The 25,572-nt window shown below is 38.8% G+C and overlaps 4 protein-coding genes across 5 annotated transcripts; 2 read left to right on the top strand and 2 right to left on the bottom strand.

Annotated features, from left to right (window-relative positions):
- Positions 1–349: 349 nt before the first annotated feature.
- Raf (Raf oncogene) lies at positions 350–10,059 on the top strand. The gene is made up of 2 exons (XM_069055931.1): positions 350–1,250; positions 8,498–10,059. The coding sequence occupies exons 1-2, from the start codon at positions 459–461 to the stop codon at positions 9,830–9,832; spliced, it is 2,127 nt and encodes a 708-aa protein (XP_068912032.1). The 5' UTR covers positions 350–458; the 3' UTR covers positions 9,833–10,059.
- A 10-nt stretch (positions 10,060–10,069) lies between these two features.
- Positions 10,070–11,270, bottom strand: EndoG (Endonuclease G). Its single transcript, XM_069055932.1, has 4 exons — positions 10,873–11,270; positions 10,587–10,823; positions 10,330–10,510; positions 10,070–10,281 (listed from the first exon to the last, which is right to left on the bottom strand). Exons 1-4 carry the CDS (start codon positions 11,268–11,270, stop codon positions 10,186–10,188), a joined length of 912 nt encoding a protein of 303 aa, XP_068912033.1. The 3' UTR covers positions 10,070–10,185.
- Positions 11,271–11,486: 216 nt separating this feature from the next.
- Positions 11,487–12,574, top strand: LOC138136666 ((3R)-3-hydroxyacyl-CoA dehydrogenase). Its single transcript, XM_069055933.1, has 4 exons — positions 11,487–11,627; positions 11,674–11,990; positions 12,041–12,350; positions 12,404–12,574. Exons 1-4 carry the CDS (start codon positions 11,582–11,584, stop codon positions 12,487–12,489), a joined length of 759 nt encoding a protein of 252 aa, XP_068912034.1. The 5' UTR covers positions 11,487–11,581; the 3' UTR covers positions 12,490–12,574.
- Positions 12,575–17,413: 4,839 nt separating this feature from the next.
- Positions 17,414–22,870, bottom strand: Sclp (leucine rich repeat containing protein 20 sclp). 2 transcript variants are annotated; one of them, XM_069055924.1, is made up of 3 exons: positions 22,604–22,870; positions 18,035–18,346; positions 17,414–17,987 (listed from the first exon to the last, which is right to left on the bottom strand). In XM_069055924.1, the coding sequence occupies exons 1-3, from the start codon at positions 22,761–22,763 to the stop codon at positions 17,824–17,826; spliced, it is 636 nt and encodes a 211-aa protein (XP_068912025.1). In that variant the 5' UTR covers positions 22,764–22,870; the 3' UTR covers positions 17,414–17,823. The 2 variants fall into 2 exon arrangements, with proteins under 2 accessions (XP_068912025.1, XP_068912026.1); XM_069055925.1 differs by lacking the exon at positions 22,604–22,870 and adding an exon at positions 18,532–18,992.
- Between the last annotated feature and the right edge of the window lie 2,702 nt (positions 22,871–25,572).

Genomic DNA, 25,572 nt, shown 5'->3' with positions numbered 1-25,572 from the left:
GCCAACATCAACATAACAAAAATGAAAATGAAAAATGTAGATTTTTACATTATAGTTAATAAAAGACTGGAATAAAAATAAAAAATGCTTTCGAAAACTTGACTATGCGTGTGTGTATTTTGTGTGGCCGCTATTCAATAATTCAGTGACACGGTTAAAAATAATTTTTAAAGTGTCGTTTCGTGTGAAAATATAATAAAAGGTACGGTTTTAGTTGCGAAAGTGTTAGAGTGAAATTTTTGTAGACTAGATTTTTTTTTTGGAAATGATAAAAAGTGCGTAAATTGCGAGTGCAGGAACCTATCTTTGTGGTTATTGATTTCCTAATGTCTCACCTTGGCGCTAAGATCGTCGTAAAATGTCAAAGTTAATGGTGCCAACATAACAACGTTACAGTTTACGGAAGAAAAGTGACAAAATAAACGAAATGACAACACGAGCGAAAATGGGCAAGTGCAATGGCTGTTTTGCACGAATTTGACACAGCTATAAATCTCAGCGCATCGCCGTTGGATGGGAGTTCAGTTTCGGTGTCTGATGCAGGTAACATCAGCGACACAATGTCCACCGACAGCGAAGACATGGACATCCAACAACAACTCAAGAACATGGAGAGCGTTATCAACCTGACCCGTGCCAACATCGACGCCCTCAACGCCAAGTTCGCCGATTTCCAGCACCCCCCGGCAATATACCTGATGGAGTATGAAGACCTGACGTGTAAACTGCACGAGCTCGAGCTGCAAGAGCGCCGACTGATGGAGCAGCTGAGCAACGGTCGCGAGAGCCCCGAGGAGGACCTGGAGCCCGACCAGGCCCAATTCGAAGCCACCAAACCGCACTACGACACCCTCACCAGGCCTAAATTCCTTCGGGCGCATCTGCCCAACCAGCAACGAACCAGCGTGCAGGTACGCGAGGGGCTCACGTTGCGAGACGCCTTAGCAAAAGCAATGAAATTACGTAACCTTATTTGTGAGATGTGCTGTGTGTACCTGGGCGGCACTAACATTATCGTTAATTGGGACACTGACATTAGTACGTTGAATTGTGAAGAGATTACTGTTAAAATATTGGACAAATTTCCAATTCCTACGAGTATTTCACACAATTTCGTGCGAAAGACTTATTTCTCTTTGGTATTCTGTGAATGCTGTCGAAGACTGTTATTTCAAGGGTTTTATTGTAGGACTTGCGGGTACAAGTTCCATCAAAGATGTGCCGGTGGAGTTCCTCCTCTTTGTCATCAAGTATGTATTATTTTTTTTACTAACTATTTATTAACTCCACCAGCTCTCAGTGGTTCCTCCTCTTCACCTGTTTTTCACAAGACAACAGGTGGCATCTCACATTTTACAAAATCATATTTTTATCTTTTTATTTTGTTCACATAAAAAGTGCTCAGTTAAGATACGCGAGATAATCTCGTCCGTTATACCCTTTGAGCTGGTGATTATTTAAAAATTTTAACAATAGAACATTACATGCCATATTTAATACTGCATTGCTTGACAATAATTGTGGTTTTTATGTGTAATGTGGAAAAACCAGTTGGTTCAACGTTTTATCTGCTTTTAAAAACAATAATAATGTGATTGTGCTCTACACACTCAAGTAATCAAACGCAACGATAATCAACGTAATTTGTACAAAGAAAAGCAAAACACATTTTTGCGTGGTTTTTATAATTTTTAAACGGCTAAAGTCGTAAAAAAAACAATCACGTAACGCCTGAAATCATGATTTATGTTTGTTTTGTCTGGTTGATTTTTGAAAAAAAATTCTTAGATAACATGGGCAACGAAAGGCAGAGTCTATTCTGTAGTTGATTGTTGCGCACGTGATTGATTACTATGTTGCTCAAGTGAACGAAGTATAGGTGTTATAAGTACGGCCATCATCATCATCAGGACGAGTTGCAGGTGCAGCTTTCTGAATTAATAGAAATCTGTCAATCAATTCAATGTTAGAGTGAGTAGTAAATTGGTGAAAGCGTCTGGAGAATGTTTTGAGACAGTTTAATGACGTAATGGGTACTCACTCAAAAGTCTCAAGACTATAAGTTCGGTGTGGTAAATAAAAGTAGTGATTTCAAAATGTAAGTGTTAACAATTTTTTAATTATTTAATTTGCAAAATGATAAGCATTTGAATTTTTTTTTCTATTTTGCGTTCGTAAAAGAGCTGTTACGAAACCAAAAACAGTATCGTAACAGATGAAAGCGGTTCTGTAATACCGACAGTACAATTTACGGTTATCATGTTGGTACTATTCGAAATCCTCTAAAATATAGAGGATCAGCCGTGCGGCGCGAATATCCCAAAGTCGACAAATGTTTCAATTGTTTTTTGCCAACCATCATAAAATTCCCCAGAATTTTAAAATTCTACTTTTGATTTAAAAATGGCACAAAAGGTGCAAAGTAGAAAAAATATATAGTATAAAAAACGTATCTCATAAGGCGTTTATTCCATTCATTCCTTATAAACTTGGACTCATGAAATAAACACTTCCTTATGAAACTCTTTTTTTGATATACTTTGGTGTCATAAGTGAGTCTTTGTGAAACTAAAAGTAGTGTCACGAATACTAGACATTGACGCTATTTATAACCTCAAATTTAGAAAAACAGACAGCTTTGCTACCAAATTAAATGCAAAATTTACCTGGTCTCCCATTATGCCAAAACAACATGAATGCATTTTACAATTGAAATTTGAATCTTCCAAACAATACGACATTTGTTGCCAACCACGACAAAATTCCTCAAATTTGAAAATTGTCAATTTTCACTTAAAAGGTGCAAAATAGAAAAAATATTGTGTGTGATATCTTGTTGATCGGGCATTTTGTAGCACTTACTCCTTCATGGCACTCCTCGCAAGCTCGTCGTTCCCTGAACCCATGCGTGCTACAAAATGCTTCTTACAAGACTCGTATCGTAATACACATACAAATTTTAGCGCCTTTGGCTGAAAAACATTTTTCTGTCGTAGTTACAAAATTGTGTTTAAAACAAAGTTGCAATCATTTCTGGATGAAGTTTCTTTTTTAAATTACCCTTTTCGAATTTCGAAATCAACGATCATCAGATAAAAGCAACTTTATTGATGTGAAAGCTCCACCTACTCTAAATTGTCATTTTATCCACTGACAAATTAAAAGAGAGCTGTTATTGGTTCCCAGCCAGGGATAAAATTACTAGGATCCATCGGGACTTGGACCAATCAAAATTAGAAATTGCAGTAACTGCAGCAACGTAACCAAATACAAAAACATGAAAATTTAAAAAATTAAAAATGTTGAACTAAAGCCTGTTTGACACGATGCTAAATTTATGAGAAAATTTACTAGTAAATGAGAGAGGACCAATGAACGATCAGGATCTGACAAAGACAGACTATGATCCTGATCGTTCATTGGTCCTGTCGAGGGTCTCTCTCATTTTCTAACAAATTTACTACGAAATTTAGCATCGTGTCAAACAAGCTTAAGAGTTTGTTTTGTTTTATTATTTTTTTTGTATATTTGATCGTAGATAAAGTATACATAGTATTATACTCGCAAGTGAAGGTTTTTATCCACTCAAATGATTACATGCACTCGCCTTCGGCTCGTGCAGCGACTTTCATTTTCCTGGATAAAAATCTTCTTTACTTGCTTATGTAATAATATACTATTGTTTCATAGACTCCTGGTTCACAAAATGTGTATCTTGAAACTTTGAAGTCTATTCAACATACAATTTTTTTAATTTGAATTAATTAATAAATTCCTCAATCGCTACTGATACAAAATTGATAACAAATGTTGACATGAACTAATTCACAATGTTCAAATGATTACTGCAGTTGATTGTGAAATCGTTGGCACCGCATTGATTTCCTATTGTCACATATTAACAGAAACTGTTAATTAGTACAGGTTTAAATTAAACCAAAAATACAACTCGAGACTGAAGACAAAAGTCGATTCGTAGATTGATTCGTACGTCTAAAATAAAACATTTGTAAACATTATTCTTTTTCAATTAATTACAAAATCTTTGTCACTATTAATCTAATCAAATCGATAAAATAATCAGATAAAAATTTTATTCACTTAACTAAGGGGATCCCTTTGTGTTGTAACAACTGTGTGGGTCAATCTACGAGTCGACTTTTGTTTTTCACAATCAACTCATTTATGTTTTTTTTTTTCAACTTTTGTGATAAAATCTCGCCTTTTTTTAATTTCATAACACTGTATAAAGCTTGTTTGACACGATACTAAATTTTTGAGAAAATTTACTAGTAAATGAGAGAGGACCAATGAACGATCAGGATCTGACAAAGACAGACTATGATCCTGATCGTTCATTGGTCCTGTCGAGGGTCTCTCTCATTTTCTAACAAATTTACTACGAAATTTAGCATCGTGTCAAACAAGCTTTATCGAAGGACGACGGTTTTTTTGTCCTCTTTTTTTACTCTAGTACCAAGTATCGGCAGGAAGTTGTTCGTCGTGCAATATTTAGATGTAAGACCCTATTTGCATTTTTATTCAAACGAGCACAAAGTTTTTCATTTTTTACTTTTTCTCCCGTCCTCGATATCGAGAGCGAGATGTTATAATCAGTCGAAGAAATTCAGGGTCAGCGTAGAAATTGATGTTCGATTTTCACATTGAAAACCTCTTTAAAATTGCGAAACAAATCATCTCGTATTACCGCACTAACCGTAACTTCATTATTTCTAATTGAACAAAGCTTTTTTACGGTGAAATGTAAAGTGGCGGAACCTCGTTAGTCGCGGCGAATATTTTTACATTTTTTCAAATATCCGAAAAAGAACCGATTTTTCTTTTTCGCAACAAGAAGCTCGACCCGATACCCGATCGTTTTTTGGGTTTTTTGTAGAAATCTTAAATCGAAGAGCGTTCTCTTCAACAACGAAATGGTGTGAAATAGCCCCGGAGGTAAAGCATTTGAAAATGCGACAAATAGAATTCACAAGGTGCGAACCTTTTACAACTCGGAAATAGGTATTTACGAACCAAGTGCGGGAAGACGATGTTCCCGCATGAGCGCATTTTTTAAAGCACGAGCGACGAAGGAGCGAGTGCCTTTAATTAATGCGCGAATGAACGGAAGATGTCTTCACGCAAGTGGTTCGTACAATATTTTTTGTACGAAAATTAAATTAAAATTTTTTGTTTTAATACATTAAACATAAACGAACATAAAACCAAGTAGGCAGTGATCTTTGGTTATTGGAAACAATTGCTTCACTTGATATTTCAATTTTTGCAATAATTTGTGAATTTTTTAGGAACAATTTTCAACTATTATAAATCCCAGGGAAGTTGTATTTTATGAACTAAATTTTATTATTATCAAGACAGATTTTTTTTTGAATGCCTCAAAGGGCCAGTGTTTTTTGCAATTTTTACATTCGAATCGACCGGGAAGCACTCGTTTCGGAGCGAGCGTTGGATGTTGGAAGCGCAGCTTTCAAGGCTATGAGTACAAAAATATGATTAAATCATTGTCTAAGTAGACAATGATTAAATTGAAATCATCGAATGTTAATTTGCGATTTAAACCAAGAACAGAGACTTTTAACATTGCGAATTGTCGAATGTGTAGTTTTTTGCGGCTTGCAATTTTCCCTCTGACGCAGAAAAAAAATGTCGACTCGCAAACTGCTCCAACTTCGCTATTGTGCCGAGCTTTCCTCTCCAATAATTTCAAAATAAGTAAGAATAAATAAAACCACCCATTAAATCGGATCGCTCCAATTTGCCATCGATAACAAACTCCTACCAGTTCTCGGAATAACTAGAGAAAATCGCCTTTCAACAGGAAAATATTTTGATTTTTCTTTTCACTCTAATCCCCATTAAACAGATTTGTTCGACGAACGAGCCGGGGAAAAAATATTAGACGAGGGGTAGTTCCGTAAGTAGCAAATGAAAAACGGAGAGATCTTTCGTATACTTGAACATAATACTCGTAAATACTACGAGGGTGCGGCCATTGGATAAATGCGAATAAAATCTAGGGTGGAGCGTTAGATTGTTACCGTGGTAGCTTGGAACATTTTGACGGTCACTGGTATGTACGCAACTAAGAAAAAGTAATAATTGTGAAAACTGAAAACTTAATTAAAGATCAAGTCGTTTGTTTTGAGGTTGTCGTTCTTTGGTTGGCACAACTGTGCGTTAGTTGTTCGTGGGGTTCCCAAACGTTTTTGCGAAAATGTCAAAAAATAATTGGATGCAGTGCGGTCCAGCTGACCACTTCGAATATTGACGGGATTAGTTTCAGGTCCAAACTAATTGGTAGTTGCACTCCAAACTATTAATATGATTGAGGGATTTCGACAATAATTCGCAAACCGTTCTAATAAGCATCATGGCGGTGATAATCGGATTAAAAGCGGTTCACATGTCTGCACGGTTTTATAATTGGACGAGTAATGAGAGTTTACAATTTTTAAGTTTGAACATAAATTTTTTGTCTAACCGTACGCGAAACGACCACTTCGCGTACCTAAAACGAAATTGTATTTCACGGCCGTTGCTTTTAATCCTCGAGATTGTCTGCCTCGGCCGTAGGGCGGCCTCGGCGACAATTTTTCTCTCGATGCGTTAAAGAAAAGTACAAATACTTAACCATTTTCGAAAAACAATTGTTTTATTATAGTCCAATTTTTACCCTTTTGAGGTGACGTCACGATTTCCTTCCTCGCATTCTCTTTATTGAAACGACAGAAACAGAAAAAAACAAAAAAAGGCACGTTTTTACATTGATTACAAACATAACCTTTCGAAGCAATTGGCAACAAATTTGAAACATTATAGTTATTTATGATCAATTCAAATTTATTTCTGATCCTAGCTCAAACATACGTGAAGTTACTAGATAATGACGTCATCGCAAAAGGGTAAAAATTGGACTATACAGGGTGATTTTGAAAGTTGTGCAGATATTTCAATCACGAGCTGCTGGCTTCATGTACAACGGGGAAAAAATGTTTAAAAAATTCTGTCAAAAAATAAAATGACATTTATTTTTGAGCTACATTTTTTTTATTGCTTTTAGTCTTCTACGTTGTCAAACAACCTCGTAGGTAAAATTTCGGCACATTTTAAAAATACACCCTGTACATCATATTTTATACAACGTACACCAATGCGGTTTCCTTGTTTTAAAGCATATTTCCTATAGGTTACTTCGCATTGGCGTACATTTTATAAAACATGATATACAAGGGTGTATTTTTAAAATGTGCCGAAACTTTACCTACGAGGTTGTAGGACAACCTAGAAAACTAAAAGCAATTTAAAAAAATTGTAGGTAGCTCAAAAAATAAATGTCATTTTATTTTTTGACAGAATTTTTTCAATATTTTTTTCGAGTTCTACATGAAGCCAGTAGCTCGTGATTAAAATATCTGCACAACTTTCAAAATCACCCTGTAGATTAGATTGTTGACTCGATATACGATTCAGATTTTTGACATGCGCTGTGTGATTTTAAAGCGGTTTGTAAAAATTTGATGAGCCAAGGAAGGAAGTGCAAAAACTTCCATCTGATAAAACTACACTCGAATTACATTTTCCCGTTTCGACTCAGCAAATAGAACTTTTTCCGCGATTCGTTACGTTACCATCCACTGCTTGTTAATTATATAATTTTCAATGAAAATTGAAACTAGAGCAAACCGAGACTCGGCGTGCGGTTTCGGTTTTGTTTACTTTACCGTTGCAAGCTGCGTTTCTTCTGTTTTTCTGCACAGTTACTCTTTCTCCCCATTCGCAATCCTTTTCTCCGACTTCAGGTGAAATTTCGCAAAACAAAAATGCGGGAGGAGCGACTGAAAGAGAAGACAAATAATAAAAACGTGTCACTAGTTGGGGTGGTTTTGTGGTTTCTGGAATGCAGTTTCCTCAACCGGAAATCGAAATTCATCTCTGCGGCGTGATTGGGGGATCCAGCGTGTTTTGGTGGTATCAGGACGATGTGAAGGACCAATTGTCAATTAATCCTCGTAAAATGTAAAATTCCTTATTTAGCATTCCTTCATTAATTATTTATACTGTTTTCTGGTACTGCTTTCTTCTTCAATTCCAGCCAATTACGCGTAATGCCATCTAAAAGATAACAATATCTATTATGACTACAGACAGATTCTGTACACTAAATGTGCATTTTTATTACAAAAATTCCTCTCTAAAATTTGATATCGGCAACGGTAAGTAAGCGATAAATCGGTCGACATTTTCCAAAATGGCGGCCGTAACACAAGGTTGATCGTAGGCGACTTTCGGTATGTTCTTTGGAAGGTTTAGTTCTACAACTCTACCAAGTCTCTTGTTTGTACCTAATAATTTTTCGTCACTAAATGTGACGTTAACAGTTGAGCTGGGTGTACACCAGTTTGAGGTGCAACCTGGCTCACATAGAATTTTCAAAATGCCGGTCAAAACTCATGATGGTATTTCTTTGTTGCAGGTTCGCATGACAGACGCTTATTATAGGGCTCTTCTGGCAAGATCCCCCGATTTTAGCGCAGGCATCCTGCACCCGGGCCAGGCGGGTCTTGGTCTCCCCCACCGTCAACCCCGCCACCCAGGCACCCTAGGCCACCATGACAGATCCAGTTCGGCTCCGAACGTTTGCCTGAACAACGTCAAAGGTTCCGGAGACGACTGTCCCAAGTCGTTGTCGTTGAGCAGGACGGGTATAAGCGACGGGGAGTGTCTGCCGCACTGCCGCAGCACCCAAGCGTCACCGACCGGGTCGTTGCAGCCCCGCAGGCCAAGGGCGCGCTCCGCTGACGAGAGCAAGCCCCTGCTGGCCCCCAGAGAGAGCATCGAGGACTGGGAAATATCGGCCGACGAGATCCTGGTCGGCCCCAGAGTGGGCTCGGGCTCCTTCGGGACGGTGTACAAGGCCCACTGGCACGGCCCCGTCGCCGTCAAAACCCTGAACGTGAAGATCCCGACGCTGGCGCAACTGCAAGCTTTCAAAAACGAAGTGGCAGTCCTGCGCAAAACCAGACACGTGAACGTGCTGCTGTTCATGGGGTGCGTCAGCAAGCCCCAGCTGGCCATCGTGACGCAGTGGTGCGAGAGCTCCAGCCTGTACAAGCACTTGCACGTCCACGAGACCAAGTTCGCGCTCTTCACTTTGATAGAGATCGGCAGGCAGACCGCCCAGGGCATGGACTACCTCCACGCCAAGAACATCATCCACAGGGACCTCAAGTCGAACAACATTTTTTTGCACGACGACCTCACGGTCAAGATCGGCGACTTCGGACTGGCGACCGCGAAGACGCGCTGGTCAGGCACGCGACAGTTCCGCCAGCCCAGCGGCTCCATCCTGTGGATGGCGCCCGAGGTGATCAGGATGCAAGTCGACAATCCCTACAGTTTCCAATCGGACGTGTACGCGTTCGGCATCGTCATGTTCGAGATGCTGGCGATGCAGCTGCCCTACTCGCACATCAGCAACAAGGACCAGATCCTGTTCATGGTGGGGCGCGGCTTCCTCAAACCGGACCTGACCAAGATGAGATCGGACACGCCAAAAGCCCTACGACGACTCACCGAAGACTGCATCAAATTTAATAGAGACGATAGGCCTTTGTTCAGACAGATTCACGCTTCTATGGAAGGGCTGTTGAGGAACCATCCCAAAATAAACAGATCCGCTTCGGAACCCAACATGAACAGGACACAGCTGCAATCAGACGACTTTATTTATGCGTGTGCGAGTCCTAAGACGCCTGTCGCTTTCGGACCATCTAGTTTTTTTTATTCTTCGGGCACTGGAAACATCTAAGCTCGCTCTTGTTTCAAGCAATCCAGCATAGATCTCACCACGTCAATGATTATTTCAAAATGCTACCGTCAAGATCTATTCGTTATTTATTGTGTTTCTTCGTTCACCAACTCGTGATGACTGGTTGTGATTGCGTGTGTGCATACTGCATAGGAACATTAGTAGAATTAAAATGATTTAAGTTATTGTCAAGTATTTAAATTCTGCAAATATTGTTTTGTTTTCGTATTAAATAAATTCTTAAAAAAGCTACGCGTCTTTATTACGCCTTTTCACACAAAAATAATCACATTGACAGGAACTTTCAGTAAAAATACTCTGGTTAAAAAACAGTCGGGACAATAAAACTGGTTTCAGTTTTTCTTGCCGTTAATTCTACTAATCTTACTTCTTGCGACGTTGTCAAAAAAGAGGAGACCCGCGGCTCTCTCGATTGTTTCAGGTGGGACCTGTGACGAAACCAATTAATACGGATCAATAAATATCTGTCTACCAACCTGAAAACTGGCCAAAGGGACATCGTCTTTGATGACCTGGTTGGGCATCACGTAAGACTCCATGACAAGACTGCCATCCGGAGCCTCACACACCACAACTTTAAAAAAATGTGTCGGCACTGCCACGTGATTGGCCCCGATCACTTCATACTTGATATAATTCTTGCCGTCAGCCTCTCTCCTGCAAAATTCACATTGACATTCCTGTTTGTGACGTCAGCGAAAAGCGCCCTCTCGTGACCGACGACTCAACATACCTGGGTAAATACAGCGGCCCGGTGCAACAGTACACGTTGTCGTACGTCCTGGTCAGCCTCCTCACGTACCTCTCCAGTTTACACCAGGCGTCTCTATTGAACCCCACTCCCACTTGCGGGGCCATATTTGACAGGTAAAAAGTCTGGTCGACCAGTTTTTGACTGGATCTGTGATTCCCCGCGGCGGCTAGATGCCCCCGGTCGTAGCCAGACTTCAAGTAGTCCGAGTTTTGTGACCTGAAACGCTCTGTCACAATTCTACTCGATTGCAAAATCACGCCAGTACCGGAAATAGGGGTGGATGCTTTCGTCGGGTTTGAACTCGCTCAGCGACCTGTCCACCCCCTCGTTCGGTTTGGCGCTTTCGCGCGTGATGTGCTCGAAAACCCAGTGAGCCACTCGGTTCCTCTTGTCGTAGCTCAAAACGTAGTTGTCGAAGGATCGGATGTTGTCGAGGCCCGGAAAGCCGTATTTCATGATCTGGGATATCCTGCTGACGTTGGTCTCTGACGGGACGGGTGAGACAGGCGCGGCGGCAGAGACAGTTCCGAAAATGGGGAGCGCTGGGTAGTTTTTGAGGTTAGGTGTGTCGACGCTTTTACGCTCGAAATACGACCCCGCGATAAAGCTGGTCACCCCGATTGACCCCAAAACAACCAATTTTTTCAATTTCAACGTCGACATCGTCAATCTTGTCCGATTTATTTTATTGGTTATGTGAAAAAACAAGTGACGTCTCACCTTCACAATGACAGTGCTTTTTAATGTAGTCTGTTTCACCCCCCTGATGACACTTGTCTCACCTTCACAATGACACAGAACACCTGTTTTTTAATGTTTCACCCCCCTGATAACACTTGTCAAATCTGACCTTGGATTTCGATCAACAACATAACCTCACTTCGGCTCTGATATGAAATAAAAATGCAAGTAATAACACTAATGGTGATAAGATAACGGTAAACACGTCGATGTGAGGTCACTCTTTGAACAAAATGGCAGGAGCTGGTACCTTGGCTGGTAAATTGGCTTTTGTAACAGGTATTGTCTCCATTTTAGTTGACATTTTCTATTGTAAAAATTGAAGGGGCTGGTTCCGGGATCGGGCGTGCCACTTGCAGAATCTTAGCGAGAGAAGGCGCGTCGGTAATCGCCGCAGATAAGAATCTGAATGGTGCCAAAGATACTGTAAGTACAATCCCACGAACCACCAATCAGGACCATGTCCCATTAGAGCTAGATGTGGGAGAGGCGAGCAGCATCAAGTCTGCACTGAAAGCGACACTGGAACATTTCAGTAAGCCCCCATCAATTATAGTTAACTCAGCAGGCATAACCAGAGACAATTTTCTATTAAAATTGAGCCACACAGATTTTGATGATGTGATCAACATTAATCTCAAAGTAACAGTTTTTAATGTGAAAATCAAATCAATCTTAATCAATCATTTAAGGGGACATTTATGGTGATACAAACATTTTCTAATGCAATTATTGACCATGGCATAGAAGGGGCTTCCATAATAAATATTGCAAGCACCTCTGGCAAATATGGTAATGTGGGACAGGTGAATTATAGCGCTAGTAAGGCTGGAGTTGAAGGGTTGACCAAAACAGCAGCCAAAGAGTTTGGGAAATTTGGAATAAGGGTGAATTGTGTTTTGCCAGGGATGATTGCAACACCAATGACTGACGCGGTGCCAGACAAAGTTAAAGATAAAGTGGTAAAATTAATTTCTTTGGGGAGATTTGGTAAACCTGAAGGTACATGAAATAGTCTTGAAGGGGGTGAATAATTGATTGTGATCATTTTGCAGAAGTGGGAGAGGTGATTGCGTTTTTAGCTTCTGACAGGAGTTCTTACGTTCACGGTGCAACTGTGGATGTTACAGGTGGTGTTTAAGAAGTGTTTTTATTATACAAGATTTATTTTTATAAAGGTGTTACGAAAATATTTTTTTGAATAAAGTTTTTTTTACAGTGTGGAATCAGATTTGTTCATTTTCCATAGTCCAAATAATTCTGCTGCGCATTTATCTATTTCGTTGGCGTTGTTTCCTTTTAAAAAAGAAAATATTATCGGTCTTTTTATTGTTTCATTGGCGAAGACAGATTAACTGCAATAGTAGCACTTTGAGCTTTTTGCAAATTTTCGTAGGCTTTGTTACGATTTAAACCGCCGCGCGTTTGTAAATCTTCGCGATTTTTCTAGAATGTTCTAGAACCCATCGCGACGGAAACGTACACGGACTTCCGCCGAAAAATCTGCGCATAGAGGGGGCGGAAGCTATAAATCGGGGGAACCAGGGACGGCAGGCAGTTTCATGACCTTTTGCCTGTGGCATATTTCAAATGTTCAAATAGGGGAGTTGTAGGGGGTAGTTTAGCGTGCGGCAGGTGCTGGTGTGGACGTGGTGGAGTCGAAGCAGACTGGAGGAGCGAGTTCCCAAGAAATCCAGGTCAGATCGCAGGAGCGGATTTATGATCTTCACCACGAGAGGTTCTCCGAACCGAACGCAAAAGCGGATCAAATCCCACATCGGCGTCTGCTGGACCGTGTCGTCCCCGAAGCTCTCCTGGTGGAACCTGGACTTCGCAGCGACCCGATCCGAGTCCCGGAGTAAGGGTGATACCCGTCATCACGTCCAGGCCGTGGCTTCCCTAATTTTTGTTGTATTTTGTCACTCCGTCGAACTAATTGAGCGTTTATCACTGTATTTAACTATTGTCAAATTTCCATTGTCGCAACTCATTATTTCGACGGGTGAATGGTTTTCAATCGTATTCATTTAATTTATTTTCGCGTTTAGGATTTTATAATTTGTTCGACTGTTAAAGTTGCAGTTTTGTTGTAAGGCGCGTGATTTCAATAATTTTTAATTTTAAAAAATTTTGCTTATCAAGTCCGTCGGGTTTTTATATTTACGAACGCTTATCAATCCGTGAGCGACCTCGCCAGGAATTGTGTATCGCGCTCACCGATCATTTTTTGCGCGTGGTTCTTCTCCGGACGTTACAGAAGGAAAAAATTTTAACTTCAATTTTTTTGGAGCGAGGAAGGACTTGGAGGACCTCTCCGCTTATGCGGGCGGCGTAGGCGAATAGCGACGTTTACGTAGGATCAGTCGCCCTTCCTCCTTCGCTAAAGAATTTTTTTTTACTGTTTCGCCGGTACTCGTTCGGTTAAACGTCTGTTTTCCATTTCATTTATTTCATTATTTTCACTGTTGAAATCTGAATAAACGATTAGTTGGAAGATTGTGTATCATTTCCCGTACTCCGGGCAGTTCTCACCATTTTTCAGCTTCAGTCGGCGATACTCGTGGTTCGCATTGTAAACCGAGTCGAAGCCCACGACCTGTTCGTTATACTCCTGAACATTCCGGATTTGTAACCGGTAACAGGCAGGGTTGCCCAGTTTCGGGAGCGTAATTTATAACGTCCTGTTTGCTTAGTTTTTCTGTTGGGCTACTTCAGCACAAAGATGAATACGATTTCGGCCAAGCAAATTATGTTTTCAATAGTTTATTCAAAAAAATAATTAGGTAGGTACATAATAATTATACTAAGAAATAGGTAACAGTAAACCTTCAGTAAACAGAACTCTCAGATTGTCCGGAGTCCGAGCTGAAAAAAAAAACTACAATCTGTAAAAAAACAAGTGCGCACATAAAGAATAAAGAATTACACATAAAACTTTTCATGGATTCATTTTCATACAAAGTTTAGGTACAGGGTGTTTTTTAATGATTTTCATCTGGTAAACTTTGGAATATTTTTATACGTGAATTCTTCGGAGCCGCTCTATCATTTTTAAGTAAACTGAAATTAATGTTATATGTCACCTGTTAATAAAAAAAAATAAAATTGTTTTTGTAAATATTAAACGAAATAGACATTTTCAACACTTCTTATAAATTACTTAGTAAATTTTATTCCCAAGGAACCTGCTATTCATTCAATTGTATTCGTTATTATTTTACAAATTATAATTACCTATCTTTACAGTTTGACGTTTAAAAATAAATATATTATCACTATTTTCACAAGGCGGTATTTTTTATTTTAAAGTTGACTCAAGTTGCAAAAAAACCATTTTGCATTTGCAACAGCATTTTTATGGCATTAGTCATTTGAAATTACTTTAAAACTGTACTTATATGGAAAATATTCAATCCAAACTATGATTTTCTGGCCCTTTTGTGCCTTTATTTGGTTTAAAAATATTGAAATGCTGTTGCAAATGACAAGTGGTTTTTTGCAACTTGAGCCAACTATACATGTAAAATTCATAGGTAGCTAGATAAAATCATTAAAAAACACCTTGTATATTTTTCTTTCTGGACACTTATAAAAAATTAGTACTACTACTACTTGCACTACGAGTGCCAAACTTAAATTTTAGTTGTTGTCCTCTTTCAAGTTTTAAAATGTAACTGTCTGGAGCAAGTAGGGTCATAGTTTCTTCGATTGAACAGAATGGTATGGTGTCATATTTTCCCACTCCTGGACTGCGATTGGAGAACTCAATTACGATTTTTCTCTCTTTAATTGAAACTTCGACCGTTACTTCTTCTTCTGCCGAAAATTGCGAGTCGGTATCTCGTTTGAATATTGAATGACAAGGAAACGTCTTCCCACTGCATCACAGCCATCTCTACTTACTGTGACTGCATACAATTTGCACGGGCCATATTACTATTAGGGAGATTTCTACAAAAAATAATAGTTATTTTTCTATTTTGCACATATAAAACAGTCAGTATAACGTATAACATTCAAACGGGTTTCGAAAAGGAAGTCTTTTCGACACGCGTTTCAGGAACATTTACTTAAATTTTTTGTTGGCAGTGACTCATAGTGAGTTGTTGCTAGGTGATCACTGCATTTCACGACACATTAAATTCAAAACTTACAATTGCTCGTCTATTTACCAGCGTTACCAACCCTTATATTTGCCAAATATAATTTTCCTAGCATTATGTTTTCGACTTTTTTTAAATTTAAGGGGCAAAATAGAAAAAATATTGTATTATACTCGTTTTATAAGCCATTTTGTCACACTTGTTTGCTTTATAGCACTCGTCGCTGCGCTCCTCGTGCTCTAAAAAACGCGTGCAAAAAAATGGTGTCTTATAAAACTCCTATAATAATAGTTATTTGTATCACTAGGCCAGAAACTGCACGTTTGCGAGCATGAGTACGGTTTGCAATACGAGTCGATAGACGAGTATTGTAAGTACGAATGCTCGCAAAACAGTTTCTGGACGTGTGATACACAAAATTTTTCATGCCAACTTCTGCGGATTTTTGTTAAATGGAAGTTAAAGCACTTGTTTTAATAATTAGTATTAGGGACCTTTTTTGTGTTGGCAACACTTACATTTAAACATTTAAATTTTAAAATCAACATCGCTCTTGTTTCCTGACATTTATTAGATTTAATTAATTTGTTTTGTTTTTGACATTTTCCTGAAACATTTGTTGTAATAAATACACCTGCCCATATTCAAGAAGTGGCTCGAAACGTAATTTAATTAATTAATTTTAGTTAAATATTGCTTCTTTGTAGTTTGTAGGTACGTTGTTATAAATAGAAAAACATTTTTAACGAGCCATCCACAGAACAAACATTGACGTTTGATAGAATTCTGATAACAAATGCCAATAGAAACCGATGACAACTCGAAATCCCTACTTTTAGCCGGACTAGGCCGGCAATGCATGTGTTTCTGGACGATTTCGAGATCTGTAATTTACCAAATTTCGGCCGGAGGCACGAAAAAGAATTTTAGTGCTTTAGTTGTTATCCAACCATGTCCAGTAAAACAGAGAGGGCAAAGACAATGTGCAAGAACAATATTTTTTTTTAATAACCTTGCACTTACCAGAATATGTTATAGCAACGTTTTGATATTTTATTGAAAGGATTCAAACTCAATTCCGACAATTAACGTACAAAGATTCCAATTACTCTCTTAAGTTATATCAAAAATCCATTTTGTATATTTGGACCAATCAGATTCGGACATTTGTGACTCTTCCCCCATCAAATTTTGATTTCTTAGAAATTCTTCCAGCCAGCGTGCATAGTTATGGAATCACTTTTAAACGAATCAATTACAAAATAAAGGCTGGGAAATTAATAATTATAAATCAAACTCACATGTAAGCCTTGGAACGCACAGTAGGTATTTTGAGAAGTCGCACCTTCGACTGATTTGTCAATTTCATCATTTGACTTCTTAACAAACTACAAATTACCATTTGGTGGCCCGGTTTACACTTTTTTAACAAAATTTTTTGGAAACATTCTTCACAACACGCCGGTACAGTAACGGCGTTGTTCGTTTCGAGAGTTTCTCTTGTTTCTGTTTTGTTTCCTTGGTAACGAACAAAGTACACTCTTGATTTTTAAAATAAACTGTCAAAATTTTAAATGTCAGACATAAAATGCAATTTCCATATCTGTTTCGCCCGATTTTGATTCCCTGAGGAAACTATTTGCACGCTTAAATTTCCATAAGGCTATCTGGGCCCCCAATATTTAAAATAAATTTTAAACATGGACAAAATGGATAAATAAATACTCAATTATTCGGTTTGCTGCATATGCTATGTGTATACTTGGTTGCCTAGCTAGTTTTTTTTAATACTGCAATTTCTTTTTTGATTTGTGTTGTTTGGAGAGGTATAAATGAAAATTCTGCACGTTTAATTTTTTTATTTGACATTTTTTTCAAATGGGAGACATCTAGACACTACAGAGGACCTTATGCATCCCGATCACAACATGACTAGATGAAAAACCAAATAAGGATGTCAAATAAGTACAAAATATAATTTTAATAATATAAATATACAATCATATGAACAACACAGTGTCAGTACAAAATAATACACACATCTGGCACTCAAACTGAGTACCGGAGACCGCACCAGCCCCAACCTTGAATGAAATTACAATAAAGCTACGTCAGGTGGGGCCTCGCGTCATTACAATTAGTAATTTCCTGAAAAAATCTACAATGTCAATTATAAAAAATACAAATACTTTCGATATTTAAATTAGACTAACTGCACAGGCCTTAGACTTATTAGCACCCTGCTTTGGGACTCGCCACCAGAGTAAAATACCGAAGAGTGTTTCATCCGAGCTCCGAAAAAATTATTGCACGTCTGTCCCAACCCGATGTCCGAATTGAAGCACCTTCGATAACGAAACGGCGGCGACCTGCTAGATGGTGAGATCCTCCCAGTCCTCTTTCTCTCTCGGCGTGAGCGTTATCCTAAACCTGGAGATCCCCGCCAGTCGGTCGTGACACCTGGGCGCCAGGGGGTTGTGGCTGAGATCCACCGCCTCCAACGAGGGCGCCTCCTCCATCGCTTCCACCTCGACGTCTGAAACCCGACAGGTCAGCCCGTCCCTTGCCGCCGCCGCCACTTACCTATGATGTGGTTGTTGCTAGCGTTCAGCTGCTGCAGCTTGGAAATCTTGAAGATGCAGCTGGGCAGCGAGATGAAGGTGTTGTGCGAGATGTCCAGTCTTTCGAGCGAGCCCAAGTCTGCGATCTCGTCCGGCAGCTTGGACATTTGGTTGTGGGACAGGTTCAAGTCCGTTATCGAATTGAACTTGACCGCGAACTTGGGAGGTATTTTCGTAATCACATTGTCACTTAAATCACAGGTTTTCAGTTCGGTGTGCCGCATCAAGTGGTACACCGCGTCAGGGACTTGCATCAGCTGGCAGTTGGAGAGATCTGCAACAGGACGACGTCAGCATCACGCTGCTGGGACCCACACGGCGCCCCCCAAACTCATACAAATTCTCATCGAAATTACGGACGCATCGGATTACATAAAATCATCATTGTTGCGCCAACAAACTTTCGCGTTGCGCAAGCAAATCCTCGAGCAGAGTCGAGATAAAGCACGACAGCCATACCTAGATTTTGCGTTTCTTGGGCGTCCTCGCATCTGTGCACAACTCTGGTCACCGCCGAAGCCATCGAGAAAATCAACTGAGCATTTACTCATTTGACCGACTTACAAAAGCGCATGTTCGCGCTACTATTTTCTCGAGATAGCGCCGCGATTCTCTCTTATCTATTTTTAATACGTCCGTTATCTCGAGTTACCAGTCGATAGTTAAAACGGAAGGAACCGGAAACTGTTCGCACAGACTTGACGTTTTCCGAACAATTCTACGCCCACCACGTTGACTTCTCTAATCGCTGGTAATTACCGCTAATTAGAAGAGTGTTGGGCGTTGCTGTTGGACAATCATCGAATCGAGTCGCTTCGTGGCTCAGATCTAATTGTAACACGGTTGTCGCACCTTTTGTGATTTTGCATTTGTGCAAACGAGCGTACCATCGGGGTCACAGTTATTTGTGGAACAGTTCCGATGATTCTAGGACTAGGAGTTTTAGAATGCAAGTTTGAAATGGAATTGGAAGCTGTGTAAAGTGGAGGAAAATGGGAAAAGAGAAATCGCGATTTAAAAAGGGTTGTTCAAGTTTTGAAAATAAGATTTTGATACAAGGTACAAATTTTGAAGAGTGAAGTGCAAAGTACCTACTACGTAGTAGGAAGTACGAGTGAAGGACCTTGAGATAAGTAAAGAGTTGAGACTAAAGATTTTTCTAAAAACATCCTTGACCACTGATTCTAAAATTATCGCGTTGGGTTTCGGAAGAATATTTGGGAAAAACATGGAATTAGAAATTCCGAAATGATTTTTTAAAGATCTGACAGTTGGCAGTTATAAAGTTTTAGTAAGAAGAATTAAAAAAAAATGCTAGGTATAAACTTTGAGTTAGTGCCAAAAAATACTATGAAAAAATACAAAATTGCAAAGTTATTCTAAAAGGCACGAGGCAATTTGTTGGGAAGCAATTTTTGAAAAAGCTCCAGACAGAATAAACAAAATTCCCTGAGTTGGAGATATTTTGATTGTTTCAGTTGATAACACATTTTTTTAAATATACCGTGAATTTGTCAAAATATTTAATAATACTCTGAAGTTATTCTACGAATCTCAAAATTTTCCAGATGGGAAAAATTAATAAAATTTTGTAATTAAATGAAAACAATTAAAATCGATTTAAAAATCACAAAATTGTTCTAAAAGCTTCGTATAGTTCATTTTTTTAAACAATTGTCAGTGTTCTCACTAGTTATTGGTTATTAGGTTGGCAACGTAAAATGTCATTTGTATGTCAGCCATTTTGATGTGAAGGCGCTTGCGCTACTCAAGCCGCAATTATGTTCAAATTTAAAATAAAAAGTAAAGTGAGTCTCCGAAAGCAAGGACGGCCCCTAACACAACCAGAAAAATTAGCTATGATTAGGTTATGTGAAGAAATGCAGACAGAAAAACATTTGAAAAATTACTGACATAACCTCAAATCTGATCGTGGGAGATTTTCGATACAAGTGTTCCAAAACGAAAGGTTTTAGAGTGGTACAGGTAATTTTGATATTGACGATTGTTTTAAATGTATTGCAGGTATTTTTTCAAGACCTTTTACAAAACTCCTGAAAAGAAAGGGAAAAACAATGTTGAATCAGATTCTGAAATTGAATAAACTGCTTCATATTACCCATTAAAGAAATTCCCATTTTCCTGTTTAGCTCTATATGTTCAGTTGCATTTTGCAGTGTCATTATTGTCTTGTCTTCTGGTATAAAATTTGCTTGCACCTGAAACTTTTCTGACATTTGAAAATTACTGACATAACCTCAAACTTGATCGAGGATTCGAGGGAGATTTTACGATATAGGTGTTCCAAAACGAAAGGTTTTAGAGTGGTAGGTACAGTCTGGTCTTTGAGAGAATTTTGACATTGACAATTGTTTTAAAAAAAATCTTGTAAAATAATTTTTGAAAAACTTTCAAGAGTTTATAGGATAGATAAAATTTTAATTTAATCTTCGATAGTCTACGTTAGAATTTTTTTTAATCCTATAAATGAGTCACAAGAATTGGAAATCGATTACAAAATCACAAAATTATTCTAAGAGATAATTTGTTGTAAATAAATTTTTGAAAAACTTTCAGACAGTGCAAATTCCGCAATTGGAAATGTTTTGATGGTTCGATTTAACAATTACAATTAAAAAAAAATACTGACACTACATCAAACTGTTGTAAATCTACACATCTAAGTCAAATTGGATTATCTGTTTGTAATTTTGACATTTAAACAAATTTTCAAATTGAAGTTCATTGAAGTAATTTCAAAAGTTTTTACAATTCTTGTTTTTCTATTTCTCTGTTTGAATTCACTTAACTTAAAAAATAATCGATCGATTTTCATCAAACAAAGTTTATTACAATGAGAAAATCGTCGAGTGTGTTTTGCACTTCGCTTCACCACGAAATTACGCCAGGGAGCACCGCAAAACAAATAATCCGTCTCGAGTATATTGCGTAGTAGTGAGCTCGATTCGCTTATTTCTGTTTCATCGTAAGCAGCGCGCGATCGTGTCACCTCACATCTCACATTACAATCCTAAACACGAAGTGAATTTATTTTATTGTCTGCTTTCTTTTACTTTCTTAATTCGCAGTTACTTTCTTAATTTGTTAAGTCAGGTAAATCGATTTTTAAGGGATTTGAGTTGCTTTAAATTAGGTACTGTAGCAATAATTGAGAGTTGCACGAACGTTCAAATAAAAATATATAGGAACAAGCAAAAACTAGTTGATAATAAAATTCAAAATTATTTTAGTTTAGTTTAAAAAATTTCTAACTGACTCAAAAACTTCTAGGTTAATGATAAAATCGAAAATTTCTATTCTTATCAATGTTTTTGTTCGAGTTAAGTTAAATAAGAATTCGAAATAACCAAGTCAAAAAGCTACAAGTTGATGAAAAAAATTCCAAAAGTATTCTGAGACGCATTTTCGAAAAATGTTCATTTCCCCAAGTACAAAAATAGACAGAACTTTAACCTTGACTTAAAATAACAGACTGCAACACTTGTAAACTGTTTTTAGCAGTTTAAGCAACGAGAATTTTAAAAATAATCTCACACAACAAACTTTTCCAAACTGTCATATTCCCAAAGGACGATCCGTTTTCAAAAAGTTTTCAACTCATTCGATTCAGTTCCAAAAATCTCAACATCAAATCATGTTCAAACAATTTTCCAAAAAAAAACAGTGATCCTCGAAGGTTAGATGATGGTCAAAACACCTTTGCAACCCTTCATCAGTGTCTTGAGTATTTCAAAATTCTCCAATGACTCAAAAAATTGTAAATTTCGTTTAGAGCGATGACACATGGGAAAACGCAAAAAGAGAACAAAGAAATCATAAAAATTTCAATACAAATGTAACACTATTGTATTTGTTGGGCTTCACTGATCATTGCAGTGTACCAATCATTTCACGGTTCACGTCCCCAAAATCGAAAGTTTTCAATTTTGAAACTCAAATCCCAAATCCAAATAATCCGGGTTCACTGTGTATACTTCATCCTCATGAATTATTTGCGGAAGCTTTGGACGAGTTGTTTGACAGTTCCGCATTTAGAACAAGTACACATAAATGTTTCTTTGTTTTGTATTTGGCGCATGAAACTCTTATCTCTCCAATCTGAACCGTCCGATTTGTCAGATAACTCTTAACAATGAACTTTCCGTAGTCGCTTAATTGTAGCGCACGTCGAGGAAGAAACATTTCGCGAATGTTCCCAAGGCTAGGTAGAATCAAGTGCAGTCAATTGACAAGCATTTCCGTCGAGAAAACGAAAGTAATTAGAAGCGCCGCGTAATTGTTATACTTTCATATCGTGAGCACTTTCGTTTTTTGTTCATTAGCCTGGCTGGCAATTAAGAGCTTGGGCAACGCTTCCGCGGAAGATGTCCAAGGCGAACGAACGATCTTGGTTTTCCTGTCTAAGCCATAAATAGTATTGAATTGTAATTGCGTTTTTGATCTCGATACGTTCTTGTCCTTTGGTCGCCTTTTAAGTCCGCGCTAAGGCTGACCGGTTGTTTTTACTCACCGAGATTGTTATTTCCTTGGGCCTCGTTACACCGCCCTACCACCCTTATCACAGCCCTGCCCGCCAGCCGCGTGCAGATCATCATCGACACCATCCTGGGGTCGGGCTCGTTCTCCGCCTCGGCGGCGATGCTGTCGCCGTATTGCGCAGGGGGACGCATTGCACTCAAACTGATCCAACGAACGAGGGAAAAACCGAAAGCGAGAGGGTTTCGATGCACCTTTGGTATCACTTTTGAGCGCCACAATCAAATGTTTGTTATTTCGCGCGGCGCCGTTGCTTTATACCGAGCGTTTGTTTACCTCCCTCTTCTGCTGAGCAGGTGATGCGCACGCATTGCTGCGTTGCTGATATCATATGCGCATCGCTAATCTACGTTTGTTGTTATACAATGTGACTTGGTGATTTTTTCATCGAGCTATCGCTTATCATCTTTACGTAAGCTAATTAGCCTTCGAAATTGGTGGAGCGTCGAGGAAGAAGAATTTTTATTGTTGCGCAACCTCCACGCAAGAAACCATACATTTTCGAGGGTGCTTTTGACACTTCCGCGTCAGTGTAAACCGGGGGAAGAACCTGTCACTCCCATTTGTAGATAATTAATTTAATTTGTTGTTCAAATTATAATTAAGAGTGAATTGATTCTGTTTGGAAATAATTTTAATTAACCATTGCCAATTAATTATTTCAACTTTATAGACAATAAATCCACCATTGTTTAAATTATAAAGAAATTCTTATGATTATTTTTCATCAGAATCAAGTGCGCCGGGAAGATTCTTGACATATCAATCCGACTCAAATCAGGACTAGTTGCTGGTCATATCGTTATTCCCTTATAACGTCATCATCACAAGCTATGCTGTTTTCTTTTGGTGCTTTTTCATCAGATTCAAACGGTTTTTTTTTTGTTTTTTTTTTTTTTTAAGTCAGATCTCTTGGATGGTTCTGCAGGTTTCAAATCCTTCCGTCCTGCAACTATTTTTGGAAAGCCTTGAAAAAGGCATTGCGGCCAACACACGTGAAGGGAAGAACCTGTCACTCCCATTTGTAGATAATTAAGAGTGAATTGATTCTGTTTGGAAATAATTTTAATTAACCATTGCCAATTAATTATCTCAACTTTATAGACAATAAATTCACCATTGTTTAAATTCTAAATAAATTCTTATGATTATTTTTCATCAGAATCAAGTGCGCCGGGAAGATTCTTGACATATCAATCCGACTCAAATCAGGACTAGTTGCTGGTCATATCGTTATTCCCTTATAACGTCATCATCACAAGCTATGCTGTTTTCTTTTGGTGCTTTTTTATCAAAGATTCAAACGTTTTTTTTTCTTTTTTTTTAAGTCGGAAGCAACACAGATTTCTTGGATGGTTCTGCAGGTTTCAAATCCTTCCGTCCTGCAACTATTTTTGGAAAGCCTTGAAAAAGGCATTGGGGCCAGCACACGTGAAGGGAAGAACCTGTCACTCCCATTTGTAGATAATTAAGAGTGAATTGATTGTTTGGAAATACTTTATAGACAATAAATATTATGATTATTTTTCATCAGAATCAAGTGAGCCGGAAAGATTCTTGAACATATCAATCCGACTCAAATCAGGACTAGTTGCTGGCCATATCGTTATTCCCTTATAACGTCATCATCACAAGCTACGCTGTTTTCTTTTGGTGCTTTTTCATCAGATCCAAACGTTTTTTTTTATTTTTATTTTTTTTAGTCAGATCTCTTGGATGGTTCTGCAGGTTTCAAATCCTTCCGTCCTCAACTATTTTTGGAAAGCCTTGAAAAAGGCATTGGGGCCAGCACACGTGAAGATTTTCCCATTCTCTCAATTTGCCGGTCAGTGGACCCAGATCTGGCGAATCTGGCGGCCACCATCTGTTGCCCTTGATTCGCTGAGTCGATTCCGTGGATTTTTCGAGCTGGCGCGAAATTGTGCGTTGTATTTTTCGACCAAGTGGAAATCTTCGGCGTCGCGGTCCAGCCCTGGGTCTAAAAATAGAGCGCGGATATGAAAAATACGGGATTTAAGGAGTTCTAACCGGAGACGCACTTGGTCGTGCTCTATTTTTGCTCCGGCAAGGTTAAATAAACAGTCTGGGCCCTTTGTCCAGCTGATCCAGGCGTCGACCTGGAAGTCGCAGGAACGGCCCAAAGAAAATGTGCGTCTCGCTTTGGCAGTTAGACCATGTGCAGACGTAAATCGGTATTTTTAGACGGGGCTTGGAGCGGCGCCAAAGTATTCCGCGAAAAATCTTTCATTGGGGTCGGACAAACGCCTTCCACCTTTAGGATAAATGCGCAATTTGGCAACGGAATTTCCCTCCGAGACGCGATTTCTCTTTGTCGTTTGCCAAGAACGTCGGGATCACGGCTAAGTTTACCTTATCCTTTATTTTCTTTATTGGGGTATTTTTAGCCCACCCACGCCTGGTCCATTGTCGAAATCGTCAACTCACCGCACCAGCTGCCGGAAAGAGAGCCATAAAGACTACAAATATTTTGGCTTTCTCGTCTCAAAAATCTCGCTCCAAGTGATCTGCAAAAATATTTTTAACGTGTCCAAACAAACAAAGATGTGTTCGTCAAACTTGCTACTGAGTCAGCACAATTTTTCCAGGATTTGTGCAGATGCTACAACATTTTACCAATCAACAAGTCATTGCTTTTGATTCACCTCGGCCAGTCCATCTGATCAACAGCTGATCTTGGAATCTTTTCTTTCAGTCCAGCAGGACGTCCTGTGACTGTCACACCATTGCCAAATTTTTCTACGTCATTTATTTTATTTAAAACTATTACAGGCAGATGTTTCCCGACCTCCGACCAAAATATTTTGATACGTCCTAGTACGACAGATTCGAAAATATTTTTTACATCGTGGGGTTGGAAAAACATTTTTGCAAATTTTCCGCCAACTCCAAGAATTTTACACAAGATCTATCTTTGTGCAAGTT

This window comes from Tenebrio molitor, chromosome 8 (genome assembly GCF_963966145.1).
Source record: "Tenebrio molitor chromosome 8, icTenMoli1.1, whole genome shotgun sequence".
NCBI classification, from domain to species: Eukaryota; Metazoa; Arthropoda; class Insecta; order Coleoptera; family Tenebrionidae; genus Tenebrio; species Tenebrio molitor.
This window is presented reverse-complemented; position numbering and strand designations above follow the sequence as displayed.

What these genes read in the sequence shown, in the direction of transcription:
- Raf (XM_069055931.1), top strand. Translation starts at nt 459, where the DNA reads ATGGCTGTTTTGCACGAATTTGACACAGCTATAAATCTCAGCGCATCG. An exon ending in TTCCTCCTCTTTGTCATCAA is followed by an intron (nt 1,251 to 8,497) that starts GTATGTATTATT and finishes TCTTTGTTGCAG; the next exon opens with GTTCGCATGACAGACGCTTA.
- EndoG (XM_069055932.1), bottom strand. Translation starts at nt 11,270, where the DNA reads ATGTCGACGTTGAAATTGAAAAAATTGGTTGTTTTGGGGTCAATCGGG. An exon ending in GGGCCGCTGTATTTACCCAG is followed by an intron (nt 10,511 to 10,586) that starts GTATGTTGAGTC and finishes TGAATTTTGCAG; the next exon opens with GAGAGAGGCTGACGGCAAGA. An exon ending in TCCCTTTGGCCAGTTTTCAG is followed by an intron (nt 10,282 to 10,329) that starts GTTGGTAGACAG and finishes GTTTCGTCACAG; the next exon opens with GTCCCACCTGAAACAATCGA.
- LOC138136666 (XM_069055933.1), top strand. Translation starts at nt 11,582, where the DNA reads ATGGCAGGAGCTGGTACCTTGGCTGGTAAATTGGCTTTTGTAACAG. An exon ending in TAAATTGGCTTTTGTAACAG is followed by an intron (nt 11,628 to 11,673) that starts GTATTGTCTCCA and finishes TAAAAATTGAAG; the next exon opens with GGGCTGGTTCCGGGATCGGG. An exon ending in TGATCAACATTAATCTCAAA is followed by an intron (nt 11,991 to 12,040) that starts GTAACAGTTTTT and finishes CAATCATTTAAG; the next exon opens with GGGACATTTATGGTGATACA.
- Sclp (XM_069055924.1), bottom strand. Translation starts at nt 22,763, where the DNA reads ATGCGTCCCCCTGCGCAATACGGCGACAGCATCGCCGCCGAGGCGGAG. An exon ending in CCAAGGAAATAACAATCTCG is followed by an intron (nt 18,347 to 22,603) that starts GTGAGTAAAAAC and finishes GTCCTGTTGCAG; the next exon opens with ATCTCTCCAACTGCCAGCTG. An exon ending in TAGCAACAACCACATCATAG is followed by an intron (nt 17,988 to 18,034) that starts GTAAGTGGCGGC and finishes GTCGGGTTTCAG; the next exon opens with ACGTCGAGGTGGAAGCGATG.